At 54.0% G+C, this 19,262-nt stretch overlaps 1 protein-coding gene across 2 annotated transcripts; it reads right to left on the bottom strand.

The window, feature by feature from the left end:
• Nucleotides 1-122: 122 nt before the first annotated feature.
• golgb1 (golgin B1) lies at nucleotides 123-18,878 on the bottom strand. Of its 2 annotated transcripts, XM_084483354.1 has the most exons (21): nucleotides 18,230-18,878; nucleotides 17,318-17,390; nucleotides 16,795-16,959; nucleotides 15,986-16,099; nucleotides 15,311-15,472; nucleotides 15,082-15,198; nucleotides 14,404-14,517; nucleotides 12,823-13,152; nucleotides 12,027-12,792; nucleotides 11,778-11,860; nucleotides 11,187-11,256; nucleotides 5,121-10,173; nucleotides 4,587-4,998; nucleotides 3,972-4,205; nucleotides 2,545-3,372; nucleotides 1,862-2,055; nucleotides 1,391-1,556; nucleotides 1,189-1,292; nucleotides 832-903; nucleotides 473-560; nucleotides 123-282 (listed from the first exon to the last, which is right to left on the bottom strand). In XM_084483354.1, the coding sequence occupies exons 2-21, from the start codon at nucleotides 17,384-17,386 to the stop codon at nucleotides 145-147; spliced, it is 9,279 nt and encodes a 3,092-aa protein (XP_084339480.1). In that variant the 5' UTR covers nucleotides 17,387-17,390; nucleotides 18,230-18,878; the 3' UTR covers nucleotides 123-144. The 2 variants fall into 2 exon arrangements, with proteins under 2 accessions (XP_084339480.1, XP_084339479.1); XM_084483353.1 differs by having other exon boundaries at nucleotides 12,027-13,152.
• Nucleotides 18,879-19,262: the final 384 nt, after the last annotated feature.

Genomic DNA, 19,262 nt, shown 5'->3' with positions numbered 1-19,262 from the left:
CTCCTCTCCCACTCTCCCCCTCTCTCTCCATCCCTCTTCCACTCTCCCACTCTCTATCCATCCCTCCTCCCACTCTCCCCCTCTCTCTCTCTCATGCTCTCCCACTCTCCCTCCATCCCTCCTCCAGGAGTGTGCACGTGGTCCTCAGAGGAAGCCCCCCAGGCAGAGCAGCAGCATCACGTGCACGCCCAGCAGGTAGAGGGAGAGCAGCAGGGGGGTCCGCTGGCGGGAGCACAGCGCCGCCCGGAGCATCCGCTTCAGGGAGGCCCCGCCCCTCCGTGTCTGGAGGAGGCAAACACGGGAGGGAGTGAACACATGAGGGGGTGAACGCATGAGGGGGTGAACGCATGAGGGAGTGAACGCATGAATCAAGGTGAGGGTTGATGGTAAGTGATCCGTGTTAAACTGCAGGATCTTGTCTTGCTCAGAAGACTGTTCAGAGTGTGGTTCTCTAATCAGCAGGTGACCTCACCTGTCGAACGGCGCCCCCTGGGGTCTCGATGAGCACGGCCGTGTCTGAGTGGGCGTCGCGTGCAGACAGCCACTCACCCTGCTCGTTGCTGGGGACAGGGAGACACACAGACCTCTCAGATTCTGGCTCTCACCGATTGGTCGACAGAATCTGATTCATTTCATCAGATCCATAAGGGCCAGCCGTCAGATAACGGTCTGTGGTGCACTCTGGGAGGTGTAGTTCCCTATGGAAGGTGTGGTGCACTCTGGGAGGTGTAGTTCCCTATGGAAGGTGTGGTGCACTCTGGGAGGTGTAGTTCCCTATGGAAGGTGTGGTGCACTCTGGGAGGTGTAGTGCACTCTGGGAGGTGTAGTTACCGTTGGAGTTGTCCCCGGGCGAGGAGAAGCTGCTCTTCCACTGCGGCCCTCTGCTCAGACTCCTCATCCAGCCTGAGGACAGACACAGACACACACACACACGGACAGACACAGACACACACACACGGACAGACACCAATATATATTATAATAATATTTTGTTGTAATATTTGGTGGGCTCTTATATCTAACTTCTGACCTAGTGCATACATGTGCATGGGTGGCCCCAGTGGGAATCAAACCCCTAACCCGGTCGGTGTTAATGCCTTGCTCTACAGGTTGAGCCAGACAGGGACTCTAACCCCTGACCCTGAAGTGAGGAAAGGCGTGGGGGGGGGGGGGGGGTGGGGGGGGTACCTCCTGCGGAGCTCCTTGACCTCCTCCAGGCTGACGTGGGTCGGCGGCGGGGGGGCGGTCCGCTCCTGGGGGGCTCCGGGTGCGCTGTCCGTCTCCTGGGTTCCCTGTGGACCAATCACAGCCTCAGAACGTCACACACACTGAGCACCGTATGACAGATGAACCAACCACACTTATACACACACACCAAGTCAGTCCGTACCTGGGTCTGGTACCCCTCCTGGGGGGCGGGGCGTGGCTTGGAGGAGAGGCGGGCCTCCTCCAGCAGCGCCCCCATGTGGCTGAGCTGCTGGTCGCGGTGGGACAGCGCGGCCATGGTCTGCTGCTCCCGCTGCTCCAGCTGGGACAGCCAGTCGGCGCGCTCCACCCTGTGGGGGGGGGGGGAGAGGAGGAGAGGCTCACACACACACACACACACACACTCAGAGAGACCAACATGGGACCCTTCTAGGGGCGTGGGGGTGTAATCTCTTGGGTGGTGTTTTACATCCTGTGGTTGGCGAGGGTACTGCAGGGGGGCGTGGGATTAGAGTCTTGAAAAAGACAAATTGACAATGATAATTAAAAAAAAATGGTATAAATATTGAAATAAGAGTATAACGGCTTGTTATTCTTTTTTAAAATGTGTCCCTACGATGCGATCTATAAAGATGGCCGCCATGATGATTCCTACCGCAGCATCTCCACTTCCTGCCTCCCAGTCGCCACGGTTTCCTCCAGCTGCCCGATGGCCCCCATCAGGTCCTCCGCCCGGGTCCGCTCCTCCGTCAGCTCCTGGCTCACCTTGATCAGCTCCCCCGCCCCCAGCCGCACCCGCTCCACCTGCAGCCGCTGTAGCTCCACCCCCTGCTGCTGCACCTGGTCCAGCTGGGGAGACCACAGGGTGGGGTTAGAGGAGCACAAGGTGGGGTTAGAGGAGCACAGGGTGGGGTTAGAGGAGCACAGGGTGGGGTTAGAGGAGCACAGGGTGGGGTTAGAGGAGCACAGGGTGGGGTTAGAGGAGCACAGGGTGGGGTTAGAGGACCACAGGGTGGGGTTAGAGGACCACAGGGCGGGGTTAGAGGACCACAGGGCGGGGTTAGAGGAGCACAGGGTGGGGTTAGAGGACCACAAGGTGGGGTTAGACCACAGGGTGGGGTTAGACCACAGGGTGGGGTTAGACCACAAGGTGGAGGAGGAAGACCACAAGGTGGGGTTAGAGGAGCACAGGGTGGGGTTAGAGGACCACAGGGTGGAGGAGGAAGACACCAAGGTGGGGTTAGAGGACGTCATGCACCACGAGGTTGTTGTATACAGTGTATACAGAATAGGCCGATCTAGCATTTGTCTGTGGCGGTCCAAAGGTCAGGAACCCACCAGTCGCTCCCGGTCGTTCTGCAGGGCCTGCAGGGCGTTCTTCAGGCTCCACACCTCTCCGGTGGCGGACCCTCCTCCTCCTCCTCCTCCCGCAGCAGGGCTGCTGGGCGGGGACTGGCCTGGCCCCGCCCGCCGCACCTCCTCCAGCCGCAGCCCCAGCTCGTGGGCCCGGGCCTCCGACTGCTCCCTGCTGTCCTGCAGCGAGGCCATGGCCTTCCCGAAGGCCTCGTTCTCCGCCCGCAGCCGGGTGGAGGCCTCCTTCTCCTCCAGCAGCCTCTGCTCCACCATCAGCAGGTCGCGGGCCAGCTCCGCCACGCGCTCCTGAGCGTTCTCCGACTCGGTGCGCATCACGCCGTCGCCCCAGCGGAGCTCCGCCAGCTCCCTGCCCCGCGCCTCCCTGCCCCGCGCCTCCTCCCGCAGGGCCTCCTCCAGCTCCTCCGCCTGCCGCCGGGCCGCCTGCAGCTGCTCCCTCAGCTTCTCCACCTCTGCCCCCGGCGCGTCCTGCCCCGCCCCCTCCGGCTCGGCGGACCGGGCAAGCGTCTCCCGCTCCGCGGCCGCCTCCCCCCGCCCCTCGCCCAGGCCCTCGCGGACCTGCCGCTCCAGGGCGGCGATGCGCTCGCGCTGCGCCGCCTGCGTCTGGCGGTGCTGGGACTCCTTCAGGGTGAGCACCTGGTTCAGCTCCTCGCGGTAGTTGTGGAGCTGCGAGGCCAGCTTGGCCCGCTCGGCGTGCAGGTCGTCCCGCTCGCCCAGCAGGCCGCGCAGCTCCTCCTTCAGCCCGTTGTTCTCCCCGGCCGCCTCCTGGATCAGCCCGTCCTTCTCCATCATCACCTGGGAGCACAGAGACACGCGCTCAGGGTGAGGGGAGGGGCCACGATGTAGACCCGGAAAACCCAGAAAAACTAAAACAAGTTATTTACAAAAGACTGACTAAAGGTTAAGCATTATTCACACACAATGTTTTGACCTACGTTTGCCAGTCTCTATATCGACAGGAACCTCATTGTTTGAGGTTGAATGATCATGTGAATATTGTGCGGAATCACACAGAACGGAGGTCTCCATCTCCAGAGGCCATGGGTTATACTAGGCTAGTGGGCTCCTATACGTTCTGCCAATTGAATGCAGATGCAGACACGTTGTCATCTTGTGAAAGTGATTTGTTGTTGGTAGAGGTGGTCAGCAGTCCAGCGGAGGCATCTCGCCTGCACGGCCGCGGTGGAAGACCTGCTCTGGGTGTCATGACAACAGCCACATGATGTCGGACACATGATGCAGTGTGTCGACGTTAAAGATGATCAAACACATCGAGGCTGAACTTGTGTGTTGGGCTGAGGAACACGGGCTGTTCCGTTCCTATGCATGTTTCCTCCTCTACCCCCTAGACTGGAGGTTCCTCACACGGCGGAGGACGAAGACCAGCGACGTACCTGCAGATGCTTCTCCTCCAGCTGCTTGTAGGAGAGCAGGGTCAGGTCCCGGTCGTCCTGCAGGGACCCCATGGCCTTCATGAAGGAGTCCAGCCTGGCCTTACTGAGGCTGCCCTCCTCCTCCGTCTTGCCCAGCCTCTCCTCCAGAACCCGGGCCTCCGCCCTCCTCTGCTCCAGTGCTGCTTCCGCCTCCTCGGCCCGGCCTTCGGCCTCCGCCCGGGCCTCCTCCGCCGCCTGCAGCCCAACGGGAGGAGACGCGTGAGGCTTTGTGTATGTGTGGAAGCATATGTCTGAGCTTCCTTTGGTTCGTATTGTGCTTGTCTAGTTGCTAAAGGACACTTTACATTCGATAAGTCCAAAACCTATCATAGGTCACAGCATAAAGTAAATAAAGTGCAAAAGTAAAATAACGAAAACAGGAAAACATTAATAGCAAAAGGAAAGCAAAACAAGGGACACGGCCTAGTTGTTAGGGTGATTCCCTGCAATAAGTCCTGGGTCAGAACCCCAATGTCTAATGTTAAAACCCAAGATGTCCTAGCCCATTCCTGCTCCTTAAACCAAGCTAAATTACAAAATAGTCCAAAGCAGAAGGAACAGCAAACCATCCCCCACCTGAGCGACAGCCTGCTCCCGCTCTCCCAGCAGCTCCATCTCCCGCCGCTCCTTCTCACTCAGCTCCGTCTGCAGACTCTCCAGCAGCGCCTTGGAGGAGCGCAGGTCCGTCTCCAGCTGCTCCACGTGGAGGCAGAGCCGGCTCTCCTCCGCCTCCCTCTCCACCAGCGCCGCCCGGGCTCGCTCCACCTCTCCCTGGAGCCTCTCCACTGCCTCCTCCAGGGCCTGCTTCCCGTGGCGGAGCCCCTCCACCTCGCTGCCTAGCGCGCGGGCCTCTGCCTGGATGCTCTGCAGCTGAGCGCTGGCCTCCTGGAGTCTCTCCCGCTCCAGCTCCAGGGAGGTCTGGACCTCTTGCATCTTCTTGTCCTCTTCCTCCAGTTTCATCTGCTGCTCTGTGTTGGTTTGCTCTAGCCTGGTGAAGGAAGCACAGCCACATGGACTAACGTCAGCGTGCATAACACCACTCAGCTCTATCGAGTAGCATTACTCCAATAACTAACGGGAACAAAGCAATCAACGCCAAACAAATCTTACCTCTTCACGGACAGCTGCAGCTCCTCTCTCAGGGAGGTTTCTTTCTGGAGCTGTTCAGAGAGGTCCTTGGCCCGGGCCTCTCCTTGCCGCACCTCGGACTCCTTCCCCTGGAGGGTGTCGCTGAAGCGTGTCTCCCACTGCCGCACCTCGTCCAGCACACGGTCCCGGTCGTCCTGCAGCGAGGACATGCAGCGCGAGAATGCCGCCAGCCTGGCCAGAGACTCGTCCAGGCGGGCCTGCATCTCCTGAGCCTGCCTCTCTGCTCCTGCTGTGACCTCCCTGGCCTCCAGTGTAGCCTCTTCCTCCTTGTCCCGGTCTCTGTAGGCCTCCTCCAGCCTCAGCTCGATCTCCTTCAGCTCTGCACCGAGCCTGTACCTCACGGCGTCCAGGGTGTGCTCTGCCTCTGACTTGATCAGATCCTCCCTCTGCAGGGTCGCACGCTCAGAGGCCTCCTTCTCAGCCAAGGCCTTTGCCGCGCCCTTCTGGGCCTCGTCCAGCTGGGATTTACACTGAACCAGCTCCGCCTCGCTGCTCTTCAACTGCTCTAGGGTCCTGGAGTACTCCAGCTGGGCCTGGTCCAGCTGTTTCTGGAGCTCCTGGCGGCCAAGCTGCAGGGCCTTGTTGTCCCGGCCCAGCTCGCTGATCCTCTCCTGGTACCTGATGCTGTCGTTCTGCAGCTGTCGCATCTCAATCTGCTTCTCCCTCAGCAGCTCCTCCAGCTGGCGGGTCCGGTTCTGGCTGCCCTCTCGGACCCTCTTGGCGGACCGCAGTTGCTGCTCCAGCTCCCTCTGCTTGCCCGACTCGGCTTCGGCCTCGGCGCGTTCCCTGTGGGCCTGCCTCTTGTCCTCCTCCAGCCGGGCGGCGCGGTCTGTCTCGCTCTGGGCCTGGGCCTCCAGCTCTGCCCGCTCCCTCTCTAGCCTCTCCACCTCCCGCTGGAGGTCCGCCAGGCGCTCCCGGGCGTCGCCCACCTCCTGCTGGTAGCCGGCGATGCTGCCGTTGAGCCTGGCCAGCTGGTTCATCAGGCGCTCTTCCAGGTCGTCTTTCTCAGCCTCGAGACTCCTGCGCAGCTCTTTGAGCTGAGCGTCTTTTCTGACACTCTCCTCAGCAATAGTCTTTTCTTTTTCCTGGACCTCTTGGAGACTTTGCTGTAGAGAGGCAGTGAGGCTCTGGTCCTTCTCTCTGAGCCCCTCAAGTTGCTGCTCTAAAGAGGCCAAGGCGGCCTGTAACTCCTGTCTCTGTTCCCTCTCTGTTGCAAGAAGTGCCTCCAATTCGCTAATTTTATCCTCAAGTAAAGCCTGGTTAATGTCGGTCGATTCCGTCTGTATTGTCTGCTCAGTCGGATCGGACTCTGCTTTAGTTTCCACCGCTGTCCCTTCATCCGGGGTTTCACATTTGGCCTCAAGTTCATATTTTTGTTGAGGTTGACTACCAGCTCCTTCTACATTAGCTTGAGACGTGAGTGTTGCAGAATGTTGGGGTACAATAGACTCCTCCACCAGATCTCCAGAGTTCAACGAGGAGGCAGTTTGACCCTGGTCTTTCTCTGTGTGCTGGGCCAGCTGTTCTGTTAGGTCTGCAACCTGCATTACCAAAGAGTCCCTTTCTTCTACCGTTGCCTCAAACTTCACTTTCAAAGCTTCTTGTTCTTCTCGAAGTCTTTCCAACTCGACCTTCACTTTATCATCATCTCTCCTCCCTCCTTTCCTCTCATCTATGTCCCGAAGCCTCTCGTTCTCCTCCTCCAGATCGAGGATTTTGTGCTGCTTTGTTTTGGCAAACTTTCTCATCTTGTCCTTGATCAGATCTACTTCTTTGTGAGCCGCTTCAACCTGCTTCTCGGCATCCTGTCTGGCAACCTCATGTATCCTGATCTTGGAGGCCAGCTCCTGCCTCTCCTGCCTGGCAGCCTCAAGGACCCGCCTCACCCGCTCGGCCTCATCGCTGACATTCTCATAGGACTTCAGCAGAGTCTCATACTCCTCCTTCATGCTCTGAATCTTGTCCTGCAAATCCCTGCATGTCCTAGAAGCCTCTTCTCTAGCAAACTTCACTTCCTTCTGACAAGCATCCTTCTCTGACAGTATGCCTTCCATAGCCAGCTTGAGGCTCTCACAGGAAGACCCAAGACTCTGGTTCTCCACCAAGGTACGGTCGACCTCCTCTATTAACTTCACCCTCTCTGCTCGTAGCTTCTCCAGCTCAGTCTCCCTTGCCTCCGTGTTCTTCGTCATCTTGGCGATGACCTTTTCATTACTGTCCAGCTCCTCTTTCAGGGTCTTGTTTTCTTTGAGGACATCCTTGCGGGAGATCAGGGCAGCCTGGAGCTTGCGCTGGAGTTTCTGGACTTTGGCCTCGCTGTCCTTCTCTTCCTCCTGCTTCAGTGGGACCTCACTCTCAAGCCGCAGGGATTTCTCCTGTTCAGCCTTGAGGTCTTCCTGTAAAGAAAGGATGAGCTGGTCCTTCTGGGACACTGTGGTCTGTATGATCCGTAGCAGTGCGTTCTGCTCACCCAGCTGTTGGCTCAATTCCTGGATTTCTTGATTCTTATTATCGAGGAACGACTTGAACTCCTCCACTTCTGCCTGCAGGTTTGTAACAGATGACTCGCAGGCCACTCTCACTGTGTCCTCCATTTCTAGTTTAATAGTTTCGGCATAGGATTCCGCTTGGGTGAACTTCTCTCTTAGTGTTCTTATTTCGGCTGAGAGAACATCTGCTTGCTTTTCCCTTTCTCTGAAGCCTTCTAACTCTTTTCCCAGGTCCTCCAGTTCAGTCTCCTTTTGTGACAGGGCAGTCCTGGTGAGCTGTAGTTTCTCCTCCAACTCGGTACGGGCCATCTGTGATACCTGACACTCTTCCCTGAGCTTTTCCAGCGACATCTCCGTTTCTGAAGAGGAAGCCGTACCTTCATCTTGACAAAGGGACTTCTCCTGGTGCTGTGCTGCTGAATCGCCCTCAGGAGCTGCAAAATCCACCCAGTCCTCTTGGACCCAACCACCTGCTTCTGATTTCTGTGGTTTTTCAGCTGCCGGAGGGGCCTGACAGGGCAGCGCCTCAGTCTCAGAGGCCACATTGTTCAGTGCCACCACCTTCTCCAGATCTCTTAGTTTGGTCAGAAGGTCCTGTTGCTCCCCACTCTGCCCCTCGAAGCGCCCCATTAGGTCATTGTACTCTTCCTTCTGCTGCTTCAGCTGCTCCCGATGGTGCCTGTCCTTTTCTTTAGCCTTGCGTATTGTCTCCTTCCGAGACTCCTGGGCATCCAGGAGTTTCTTGTGTAGCGCTTCACACTCCGACTGAAGAGAGGCAAGTTGGGACTGGAGCTCGGTGGGTTCAGGAGGCTCGTCCGCCTGAGGGGGCTGTGGAGCTTCTTCGCTCCTTCTTGCATTGAGGGTTTCAGATAGAAGTTGATCTTGTTGGCTGATCCTCTGCTCCAGGAACTCAACTTCTTGTTCTTTAGACTTCAAGGATTGCTGGACTGTATTGAGCATGGCTTCCAATGCCTGGATCTCTTGACTGGTGTATTGGTCCACTGTTGGTGAACTTCCAGAAGGCTCCACTGTTGTGGTCTCATCCGTTTTCCCCTCCTTTAGTTTTTTGGCATCTCCCTCAAAGTCTGCCACCTTCCTCATCAGTTCCTTCCGCTGCAGCAGCGCCACTTGAAGTTTCTTCTTCATGTTTCCTAGTTGCGTTTCCAGCGCCTGTTTGTCTTTTCGTAAAATACCGATTTCATCTTCAGCCACTGAGCTTTCAGTGTTTGTTTTGTTTTCCTTTTCTCTGACTTTCTCCAACTCAGATATCTGCTCTTTCAGTTGTTTGACTTCAATACTGATCGCAAACTTTTCCTCTCCAGCCTGGAGAAGTTTGACAGACATGCCGTCACACAGCTCTGACATCTCTTGTTCTTTCTCCGTCAATCTGAGCTGCAGTGTCTGGATCTCAGAGTCCTTTTCTACCAACGATGTGTTGTTTACGTCGGCGCACTGGGAGTTTTCCAGCAGACTGCTCTCCAGGTCTTGAAGCTTGCGTTCCAGCTCAGATGACAGAAGCTCTCGGTCCTCCAACTGAGTGCAGAGCAGGCTGGCCTGAACCTCCTGCTCAGAGAGGGCCTGTTGTGCTCTTTCAAGATCACTCTGAAGGTCCTGAATCTTATGCTCCTTGGCTTCGCTCTCAGCTTTCCAAACAGTGATCTGTTCCTCCAAGAGGCTCATCTCCATGTTGTCTCTCTCTGGTGGACCTTGTTGGGTGAGTTTAACTAGTTCCTCTCTAGCAGAATGTAGCTCCTCGTCAAAGTGTCTGACCTGAGACTCGGCCTCTTCCTTGGCGGATAACAAGTCGTTCTTCTCTTCCTCCAAGCTCAAGATCCTCTCCTGGGACACCTTGGAGGTCTCTCTGAGTGCCTGGAGCTCGGCAAGGAGCTCGCTGTACCTTCTCTGGAGCTCCTCAGCGAGGGCCTGGGCAAAGACCTGCCCGGCAGGGTGCCCGGGGGCCCCCCCCTGCTGAGAGAGCTGGACCTGCACCGTCTCACGGATGACGACGGAGGAGGCCTCCACCCGTACCATGGTGGTCTCCTGCGCCACACCGGTCTCCTCCCAGGACTGCATCTGTAGCTGGCCAACGTCCTGCAGGACCGACGGCCACTCCTGGCTCCCGTCCTGGTTGACGGCGTCCAGCAACGTCCAGCTGCTGTGGGCGACCTCCGAGTCCGTGCTGGTGACCATCTCGTCCGAGGACGCCCCCTTGGACCCCCCGGGGGAGTCCGACTGCGGCTGGAGGAGCTCTGGGCTGCTGCCGTTATCGGCGGACAGAACGGAGGTGTCTTCAGCCACCAGGGTGGTGTCTTCCTCTGGAGACTCCCCCAGGTGGTCAGGGTCGGCCGGCACCCCGTCAGAGGGGGTCGTGGGGGTCGTGGGGTCTTCCTGCTCTGTGATCTGGTCCAATGGCTCGGCTGCTGCGACGCTGGACGTTTGGTCCTGAGTGAGAGCGAGGGATTCCCTCAGGGCGGCGAGCTCGCTGTCCTTCTCCAGTAACTGCCGCTCCAGAGACACGATGTGGGCTGGAGGGAAAAACAAAACGACAAAAATATATTATTTTCTGCTTTACTGCAGAAATACAATAATGTAACACAATAATTGGTGTTAATGTACTAGAGCAGCGCCGGTTCAGAACATGCGTGTTTGGAACAGGTCCGTACTGCTGCCTGCAGCTTTAAGCGTGGTTATATGTCGTGGTGAATGTGATATGACCTGAAGTAACAGGAGTCAAATCATATGTTTGCTAGTCTCCACCAAACTGATTTGGTAGAGGTTCCACTATGCGTCAAAAGCAGGCAGCAGTATTTCAGAGTAGGTTTTGATACATTACCTATCATTGTTATGGACCAACCTAACCTAATTGAATATAATTGCATGCAAGTTGTTTAGGCATTGACCAATGGTCAATGCCCATACAACTCTAAATTCTCTCTTAGTAGTGTTAAAGTCAGTATTGAAAAGCCTTGTTAAGAGGTTATCAAATGGTGGTTATTAAGCTCAAAGTATGAATCTATTTAATCATCTCCTTATTCTACCAGTGTTTCCCATACATAGACCAATGTGTGACGCAGCGCCACAGATTCAACGAGCGCCACAAATTGATTCCACTTTTCTTATTTATTTTAACACGATTTTTACGTATAAATATCTCACACTAACGCACACGCAACAAATGTCAAAAACGCCCCAAAAAAATAAAAATACCCGTGCTTCGGACAAGCGCTAAATTGCTGCGGCTGTCACCCCCCCCCCACCCCCCGTCAACAACTCCGCCAGCCCGTAATCCCGTACCAACCCTACCCCCACTCCCCTCCCGTCAACAATCCCGTCCGCCTGCAACCCAACTCCCCTTAATGGTTGAGTCTCCTCCCGCATTATAAGCAGTGGCGGTTTTAGGCACGGGAGAAGCGCCCCCCCCCCCCCCCCCCCCCCCCCGTCAACAACTCTGCCCAACCCTGCAGTGGGGCACCACACATTGTTACCTGGTCTGTGGGAAACACTGTCTACCCGTTAAAATGAAGAAACCTGTGATTACCTTTCTCAGACCCAGATAGGTCGAGCCCTGATGATTCAGTGGCGGGTTGGACCGATGATTCAGCAGACGTCTAAGAGAGACACACGCCTTGTTTTACCATTCAGTAATACCCTGCTATTTCAGCTTACGAAAACAGACCATCACACTATGGTTTATAAAGATTGTGTTTCATCATGTTAATAAAGTGGAAGTAGTGTTTTCTCCACAGTGTAACGATCACATCTCCTGAGTAATGATCAGCTCGGTCTACCAATTACCTCATTAACATATCTTGTTCTAATTAGATATGGAATATTAACCATGTCCAAGACTGAGATACAACCAGAGGAATATAATCAGCAGCTGAAGATAAAGAGATCTAAGCCAAGGAATCAGTGGTGGATATAAAATAAAAATCTAAAAAGAAAAGTGTGCATTGTCTTCACGTATGGACAGGCAACAAACCCTTAATGGTTTTGGCCTCTTCACTTAATGTCCAGATATGCCATTTACTGTAAAAACTGCAATACAAGTGCAGTATAAATGTTGGTTTGAAAATAAAACCCTGGCGTGTCATTTGTTCCACATTAGGGGGTTGTGGTTCCAACCTACCAGTCCAGTCTCCTCCAGTTGTTCTGAAAGAGTTTTCTTGTCGGAGCCTTCCTCCTGCCGCAATATTTTTGCATCCAGTTGCTCTGAAACCCACAGGATTCATTACATATCAAAACCAACAAGGACCTTATTATGAATGGATGGAATGACGGAACTGTCAGTGTGTGCAGTAGTGGGGGAGTGCAGTAGACGCCACAGCCACAGACTAAATAAAAGCCCATGTAGTGTCAAACAAGGTCTGTTCCTTACCCTGCAGGACCTCCACCGTGTGGGTGAGCTGCTGGCAGGTCTCCTCACTCCTACTCCACTCCTCCTTCAGCGTGCTCACCCGGGCCCCGAGGGCCTCCAGCCTGCCCCGGACCAGGGATGGATCCCTGGGTGTGTAGCCGTCCTCCGCCGCCTCAGGCCCCTCTTCTGGAGCCAGGGAGCACAGGCCCCGCCACAGCTCCGCCAACAGCTCGCCCTTCCTCCGGCTCTCCTCTTCCACCGCCCTCAGTTCCTCCAGCCTCTCCGTCTCCACCGCGGTCCGCTCCGCTCCGCTCTCCGGGTCGCTGCGCTCAGCACTGAGATCCCCCTGCTGTGCGATCGGCTTCCCCTCCATCTCTGCTCGGCAGCTCCCTGCTGTGAGCTCCGCCTCCTTCACCCCAGCCAGCTCTGACTCCAGCCTGGCCACCTCCTTCTTCTGGTCCTCCAGAGCCTCCTGGCTGGCGCTGAGAGCCCAGTACTCTGCCTCCCTCAGGGAGGCCAGCTCCGACTCCAGCCTGGACACCTCCGCCTTATCTCCCTCCCAGGCTGCCATGTTGGATCTGAGGGTTTCCAGCTCAGCCATGTTGGATCTGAGGGCTTCAAGCTCAGCCATGTTGGATCTGAGGGCCTCAAGCTCAGCCATGTTGGATCTGAGGGCCTCAAGCTCAGCCATGTTGGATCTAAGGGCTTCCAGCTCCACCTTCTCCATCTCCCAGGCCGCCATGTTGGATCTGAGGGCTTCAAGCTCAGCCATGTTGGATCTGAGGGCCTCAAGCTCAGCCATGTTGGATCTGAGGGCCTCAAGCTCAGCCATGTTGGATCTAAGGGCTTCCAGCTCCAACTTCTCCATCTCCCAGGCCGCCATGTTGGATCTGAGGGCTTCAAGCTCCATCTTCTCAGACTCCCAGGCATCCATATTGGATCGGAGGGCTTCAAACTCAGCCATGTTGGATCTGAGGGCTTCCAGCTCCACCTTCTCCATGGCCCAGGCCTCCATGTTGGATCTGAGGGCCCCCAGCTCCTCCTGCGCTCCGCTGAGCTCCAGGTTCCACCGCCGGCGCTCCTCCTCCCTCCCCCTGCTCGACTCAGCCAGCTCCTCGTCCATCTGCCTGAACTGAGCGGTGAGGATCTGAAGAGCGAGAGGAAGAGAACATTGAGTATGGGGTAGGGCTGTCAACGAATATTCTAAATTTGAATATATATTCGAATCGTTTTTTAAAAACAGACATTCGAAGGTGAAAATTTATATTAGAATGTGGAAAAACACACGCCCTTTGGGACAAGAGTCGGGACCTTAAATTGCTTGCACAAAACTTGATCAGCAATAGCATTTGTTTATTGTTGTTTATTTAAACCAGTATGCACAGAGAGAGTGAGGGGGAGCGAGAGAGAGAGAGAGAAAAAGAGAGCGAGTGAGCGAGCGAGATCTGCGGTCTTGGCCATTATTATTATTTTTTTTATTACTTATTTTTGTGTAAGTAATATGTTGTCGAATATGTTTAAACTTAAATAAACTACCTATACAAGTAGTTATGTCTTGTTGTATTAGTTTGTCCTGTTATTGACATAATGCGCAAATATAGATATTGAAATAGTTTGTATGTGTTTTTTTTTAATATATGTGTTTTTTTTTTGATATATATGTGGTTTTTTTTTGAGTGAATATTCAAATGTCATTTTTTTGAGCAATTTTGACAGCCCTAGCATGAGGTGAGGAAGTAAGACCCCTACCGGCCTGATCCCCATCTTCTCCTCATCATCTTATGTATTACTGCTATTTACCGTCTAATTATTTAGAGGACAAGTTATCCAAAGTGACTTACAGGGAGATGCATGACAACGGAAGCAGGGAGGAGTTAAGGCCCGTAATGGGTTAATGTCCCGTCCATTTAAATAAGTGGAAATATATTCATGAGAAGTCATGTTTTCCTGTGGTTATGCATCATTAAAAAGATTCATCCCAGAAAAACAATTCTTGGCCCAGCATTAGCATTAATGTGGATTTAAGTCTGCAGAAACAGACTTGGACTCGTTTCATTTTTTGTTTGTCTGTTGCTCCACTTGTTTCTCCCCAGTACTTGATTTTAGATGGACCCAAAATTTGGTTTTCCCTTAATAAATAAATCAATAATTAGAAGTTCAATATTTTTTAAAATAAAAAGCTTTTGGCTGCATGTCAAAAACCTAAAGCCACTAGAATAACCTGCCCCCAAGTAAACAATAACACAATGCCCTGACCCCTGATCTAGCTCTACCTATGCCAGCTCATGACCCGTTCAGCCAGCAGCCTTGTTGAGCCTAACGATGTGGTAGATCGTGTTAATCAGAGCATCACGGAGGAGACGGATGTGCCCCAGAAAGGCCTCCAGTCAGGCCGAACCTGTTTCTGCTGGTCGGCGCTGGCCACCTCCTGCTGTAGCAGCTCCAGCTCCAGGGAGCGCGAGTGCAAAGTCTCGCCCAGATCCTCACAGCGCTGCAGGGACAGCTGCAGGGCCTGGGGAACACACATGTTACATATCAGGGACACAATACACACACACACACACACAATACACACACACACATATTACATATCAGGGACACAAAACACACACACACACATTTACATATCAGGGACACAAAACACACACACACACACACACATGTTACATATCAGGGACACAATACACACACACATTTACATATCAGGGACACAAAACACACACACATTTACATATCTCACACACACACACATTTACATATCACACACACACACACACACACACACACACACACACACACACACACACACACACACACACACACACACACACACACACACACACACACACACACACACACACACACACACACACAGCAGTTTGACTGAATGTATTGACGCTTATCAGCTTTATTGAGAATGTACTGTAAGTGTAATAACTAATATTACGACTATCAATACAAATTAATGCTAATAACATTAACCATCATATTATCATTAGTAGTAGTATTTTTACATTCAGTACAAAGCAGCGAGCTGAAGAACCACGTCCTGCGTTGGGGGTCAGGGGTCGTTTACCTTCTGAAGGTCAGGGTCAGCCTGGGACGCCACCGTCATAAGCTCCTCCTCCTGCCTCTGGATCTGCTCCTGGAAACGCACGTCCTTCTCACACACCACGGCCTGCAGCACCCTCAGCTACACACACACACACACACGTTACTGTCTAACCCCTACCTGCTTCTTAAAGACTGTGTTCACTATCTCAGCCCTCTAGCAGAGCACCAGGGGGCCGTGGTGGTGACGGTACCTGTTCAGCGTGGGCCGTCTCTCTCTCCTGGAGGAGGTGCTGGCTGGTCTGGAGCCTCTCGAGGAGGTCCCTGCTGGCCGCCTCCTCCTCCCCCAGCCGGGCCCTCAGAACCCGGACCTCCTCCTCCACCTCCGGCCCCCCAGTGAAGGAGCTGTCTGGGCTCTGTGAGGGGAATTCACTTCACAATAAATGTATGCGCTTTTATTGTGAAAGTGGAAACATGTGGCTTCTGATATTAATGATTCCTTGAAGTAATTTCTTATGCCAACCACTTCAATTTCCCATCATAATATTATTAATTTATTCCTCTGATAAGAATACAGAAATTTTAATATAATGCTTTAATAATAGCTATCCATAGCACTACTACTGTATATATATTTACAATACAATATATATACACAATATATTCCATGTTCTCATCTGGGTAACTAACTATCCATCTGTTAGGTTGAAGATGTGACTGAATCTAGTTTAGAGGGGGAATGGGGGGCGTCCAAAAGTCTTTGGATCCGGCTAATCTCAGTCAAATAACAACATTATGACATGATGAACATTAAGACAGTGGCCTGTCACTCACAGAGTGGCCTGTCACTCACAGCGTTGCCTGTCACTCACAGAGCAGCCTGTCACTCACAGCATTGCCTGTCACTCACAGCGTGGCCTGTCACTCACCGCCGGCCCTGTCTGGCCCTTCAGCTCATGGATCTGTTTGTTGAGGGCGACCATCTTGGCTTTGGCCTGCAGTTTGAGTTTAGTGAAGCGGGCCTCGGCCGTGTCCTTCTCACTCTGGAATGAGAACAAACGCAATACACACTCAACAGCTGGAAATATAACACACACAGAATTATTATTATTATTCCCTCTCTTATTATTATCGTCTTTGGACCATCTTCACACAGAGTGACACGTGACGGTCAGACAGTTTGGGCCCTCGCTCCAGAGTCCCGCCCCCTAAGAGTCCCGCCCCCTCGCTCCAGAGTCCCGCCCCTCAGAGCCCCGCCCCCTCAGAGTCCCCACTCCCTCACTCCAGAGTCCCGCCCCTCAGAGCCCCGCCCCCTCAGAGTCCCCGCCCCCTCAGAGTCCCGCCCCCTCGCTCCAGAGTCCCGCCCCTCAGAGCCCCGCCCCCTCAGAGTCCCACCACCTCTCTCCAGAGTCCCGCCCCCTCAGAGTCCCACCTCCTCGTTCCAGAGTCCCGCCCCTCAAAGACCTGGCCCCTCAGAGTCCCCGCCCCCTCAGAGTCCCGCCCCTCAGAGTCCCCGCCCCCTCAGAGTCCCCGCCGCCTTAGAGTCCCACCCCCCCAGAGTCCCGCCCTCTCAGAGTCCCACCCCTTTGTTCCAGAGTCCCGCCCCTCAAAGACCCGGCCCCTCAGAGTCCCGCCCCTTTGCTCCAGAGTCCCGCCTCCTCGTTCCAGAGTCCCGCCCCCTCAGAGTCCCGGCCCCTCAGAGTCCCGCCCCCTCAGAGTCCCGCCCCCTCAGACCCACCTGTATCTGGGTGTCCCTCTGAGCCAGCTGGGTGTCCTTGTCTCGGACCAGCTCCTTCAGCTGAACCACCAGCTGCTCCAGGTGAGCGAGCCGCTCCGCCGTCTCCTCAGAAGCCTCCCAGCTGGGGGCCTCCGGGGGCCCGGGCTGCTGGGGGACCAGCCCATCCTGGAGGACAGACACACACACAAATACAACATAGGCAACATATGAGCATGCATCCGCCACGGTGTGTGTGTGTAGGCCTCACACACAAAATAAAAACAAATATTAGTGTACGCTTCTATCAAGAGTGTCTGTCTCTCTCTCACACACACACACACACACACACACACACACACACACACACACACACACACACACACACACACACACACACACACACACACACACACACACACACACACACCTTGATGAAAGGCTTATGTTCCGATGGCCACATTGACAGAGGACTTATGGAGACATGGGAGAGGGATCGGTAAGTGTTGACAGCCGGCGGTCTACACCTAGGGGTGCGTGTGCGTACCTGTGGGTCTCCATCTGGAGCCTCTTCTCCAGAGAGCTCCTGGAGGACTGAGGCCAGCCGGTTAAACATTACGCTGTCAACAGAAACGACAATGAGCACAAACGTAACGGCACACTTTATTGTTTAATCTCATTTGCAGATAGTGTGACAATAATGCCATAACATGATGGTACCATCTTAACATGTTGGGGTCATATCCAAAAGGACAGATTGTAAATGTCTTCTTTCTGGGTTCATTTGATTCCTTCGGAAAAAGTAAACTTATGTTTGTCATATCTTAAGTTTGGTGAAGTGGTAACTTAGTGATATCAAATAACCGAAGGGATGGAGATGCCAGAACACATTTTACAACTTGACCAAATTACACGTTTTTTTAATTATTAAAAGAAAAGGCATCCACCAAACCACGACCAAAACACACACGAGTGACGCCGGACAACCACGAGTCTCCCCGGATAACCACGATTCTCCCGGAACATGGACCCAAACAGACACGAGTGTTACCGGAGAACTACGAGTCTCCCGGAACATGGACCCAAACAGACACGAGTGTTACCGGAGAACTACGAGTCTTCCCGAACCCTTGGACTCCGGAGTGCGGCTGCGTCACTCTTGTGTGAGCAGTAGGGCTGTAGCTGCTAACGGCTAACAACGAGCTGCGGATACAGAAAGGACGTAAGGCTCTTCAACACTGAATAACCCCAACCTGCGGTGGACCTGACCCGTAGATCACCATCTGAGCGGTGGTTCTGAGGGCAGATGAGCTGCTCCGCTAACGCGGCAGGATCCGTCTAGCAGCCTTAATAAGTACACTTCTTTATGAGCGGCTCCGGGTGTGTTTTATAGATCGCTTGACAGTTTGCTGCTGGCGGCACTGTACATGTATTTTCCAAAAGGGGACGATGTACTAACCTGTACGAGTGGCTCCAGGTGAACGGATCTTTATTGGGTCTGTTTGCTCGGTTCAGGACATGGCCACATCACCAAAGTCTCCGGAAGCGAAGCCTGCTGCGCTGCGATTGGACACCAAGTAAGGGATCATCCGCCAACTCCTAGAGACTGTTTACCGTGAACTCACTCCCTGGGCCAGGGATCGTCCGCATGATTTCTACGTGTGGGAAACGCAAAATGCGTTACTGATTCAATTTTGAATCCACACCCATGTTGCATGAGAGCTGAACCATTATTTGGACGGCCTCCAGCTGTTATCAGACCACTCCCATGGAAGTACACAAGCACAGTGTCACACTGGTGGTCAACCACTGCAGACAGTTGGGGCGGAGCCTGCTGCTGCTCGCCCACTACACCACGGTGTTCGTGGCCTTCATGGTTCGCAGTGTGGAGTGGATGACAGAGGCCATGAGGTGGACCACCCTCTGCGCCCAGAACACAGTTTCTGTGTTCGACTCTGTCTACAACTATCTTACCCGGGGGAAGAGGGGGGGCATGGCCCCGGAGGTCTTCCCTGCTGCCACCACTGGGGGTCTGGACTCACGGAGACGCCAGGCCTAGGGAGGAGACACCAGGCCTAACGAAGAGACACCAGGCCTAACGAGCTCAGAGACACCAGGCCTAACGAGGAGACACCAGGCCTAACGAGGAGACACCAGGCCTAACGAGCTCAGAGACACCAGGCCTAACGAGGAGACACCAGGCCTAACGAGCTCAGAGACACCAGGCCTAACGAGGAGACACCAGGCCTTACTAGGAGACACCAGGCCTAACAAGCTCATAGACACTAGGCCTAATGAGCTCATAGACACCAGGCCTAACGAGGAGACACCAGGTGCCTTACTCGTTAGGACTTAAGAATTGTTAGGCCTTAAGGCTCGTTAGGCCTGAAAGGACGCTACAGGAGGTTGAAATGTAGAGACTCGGAGGCCTTGCTAAAGCTGCATAGCTTGTCAATTTTCATTTTACTTCTTTTAACATAGCATGAGTTATG

This window comes from Micromesistius poutassou (genome assembly GCF_964030765.1).
Source record: "Micromesistius poutassou genome assembly, chromosome: 18".
Classification (NCBI taxonomy): domain Eukaryota; kingdom Metazoa; phylum Chordata; class Actinopteri; order Gadiformes; family Gadidae; genus Micromesistius; species Micromesistius poutassou.
The sequence above is the reverse complement of the archived record's forward strand: the minus strand, read 5'-3'. Positions and strand labels throughout refer to the sequence as shown.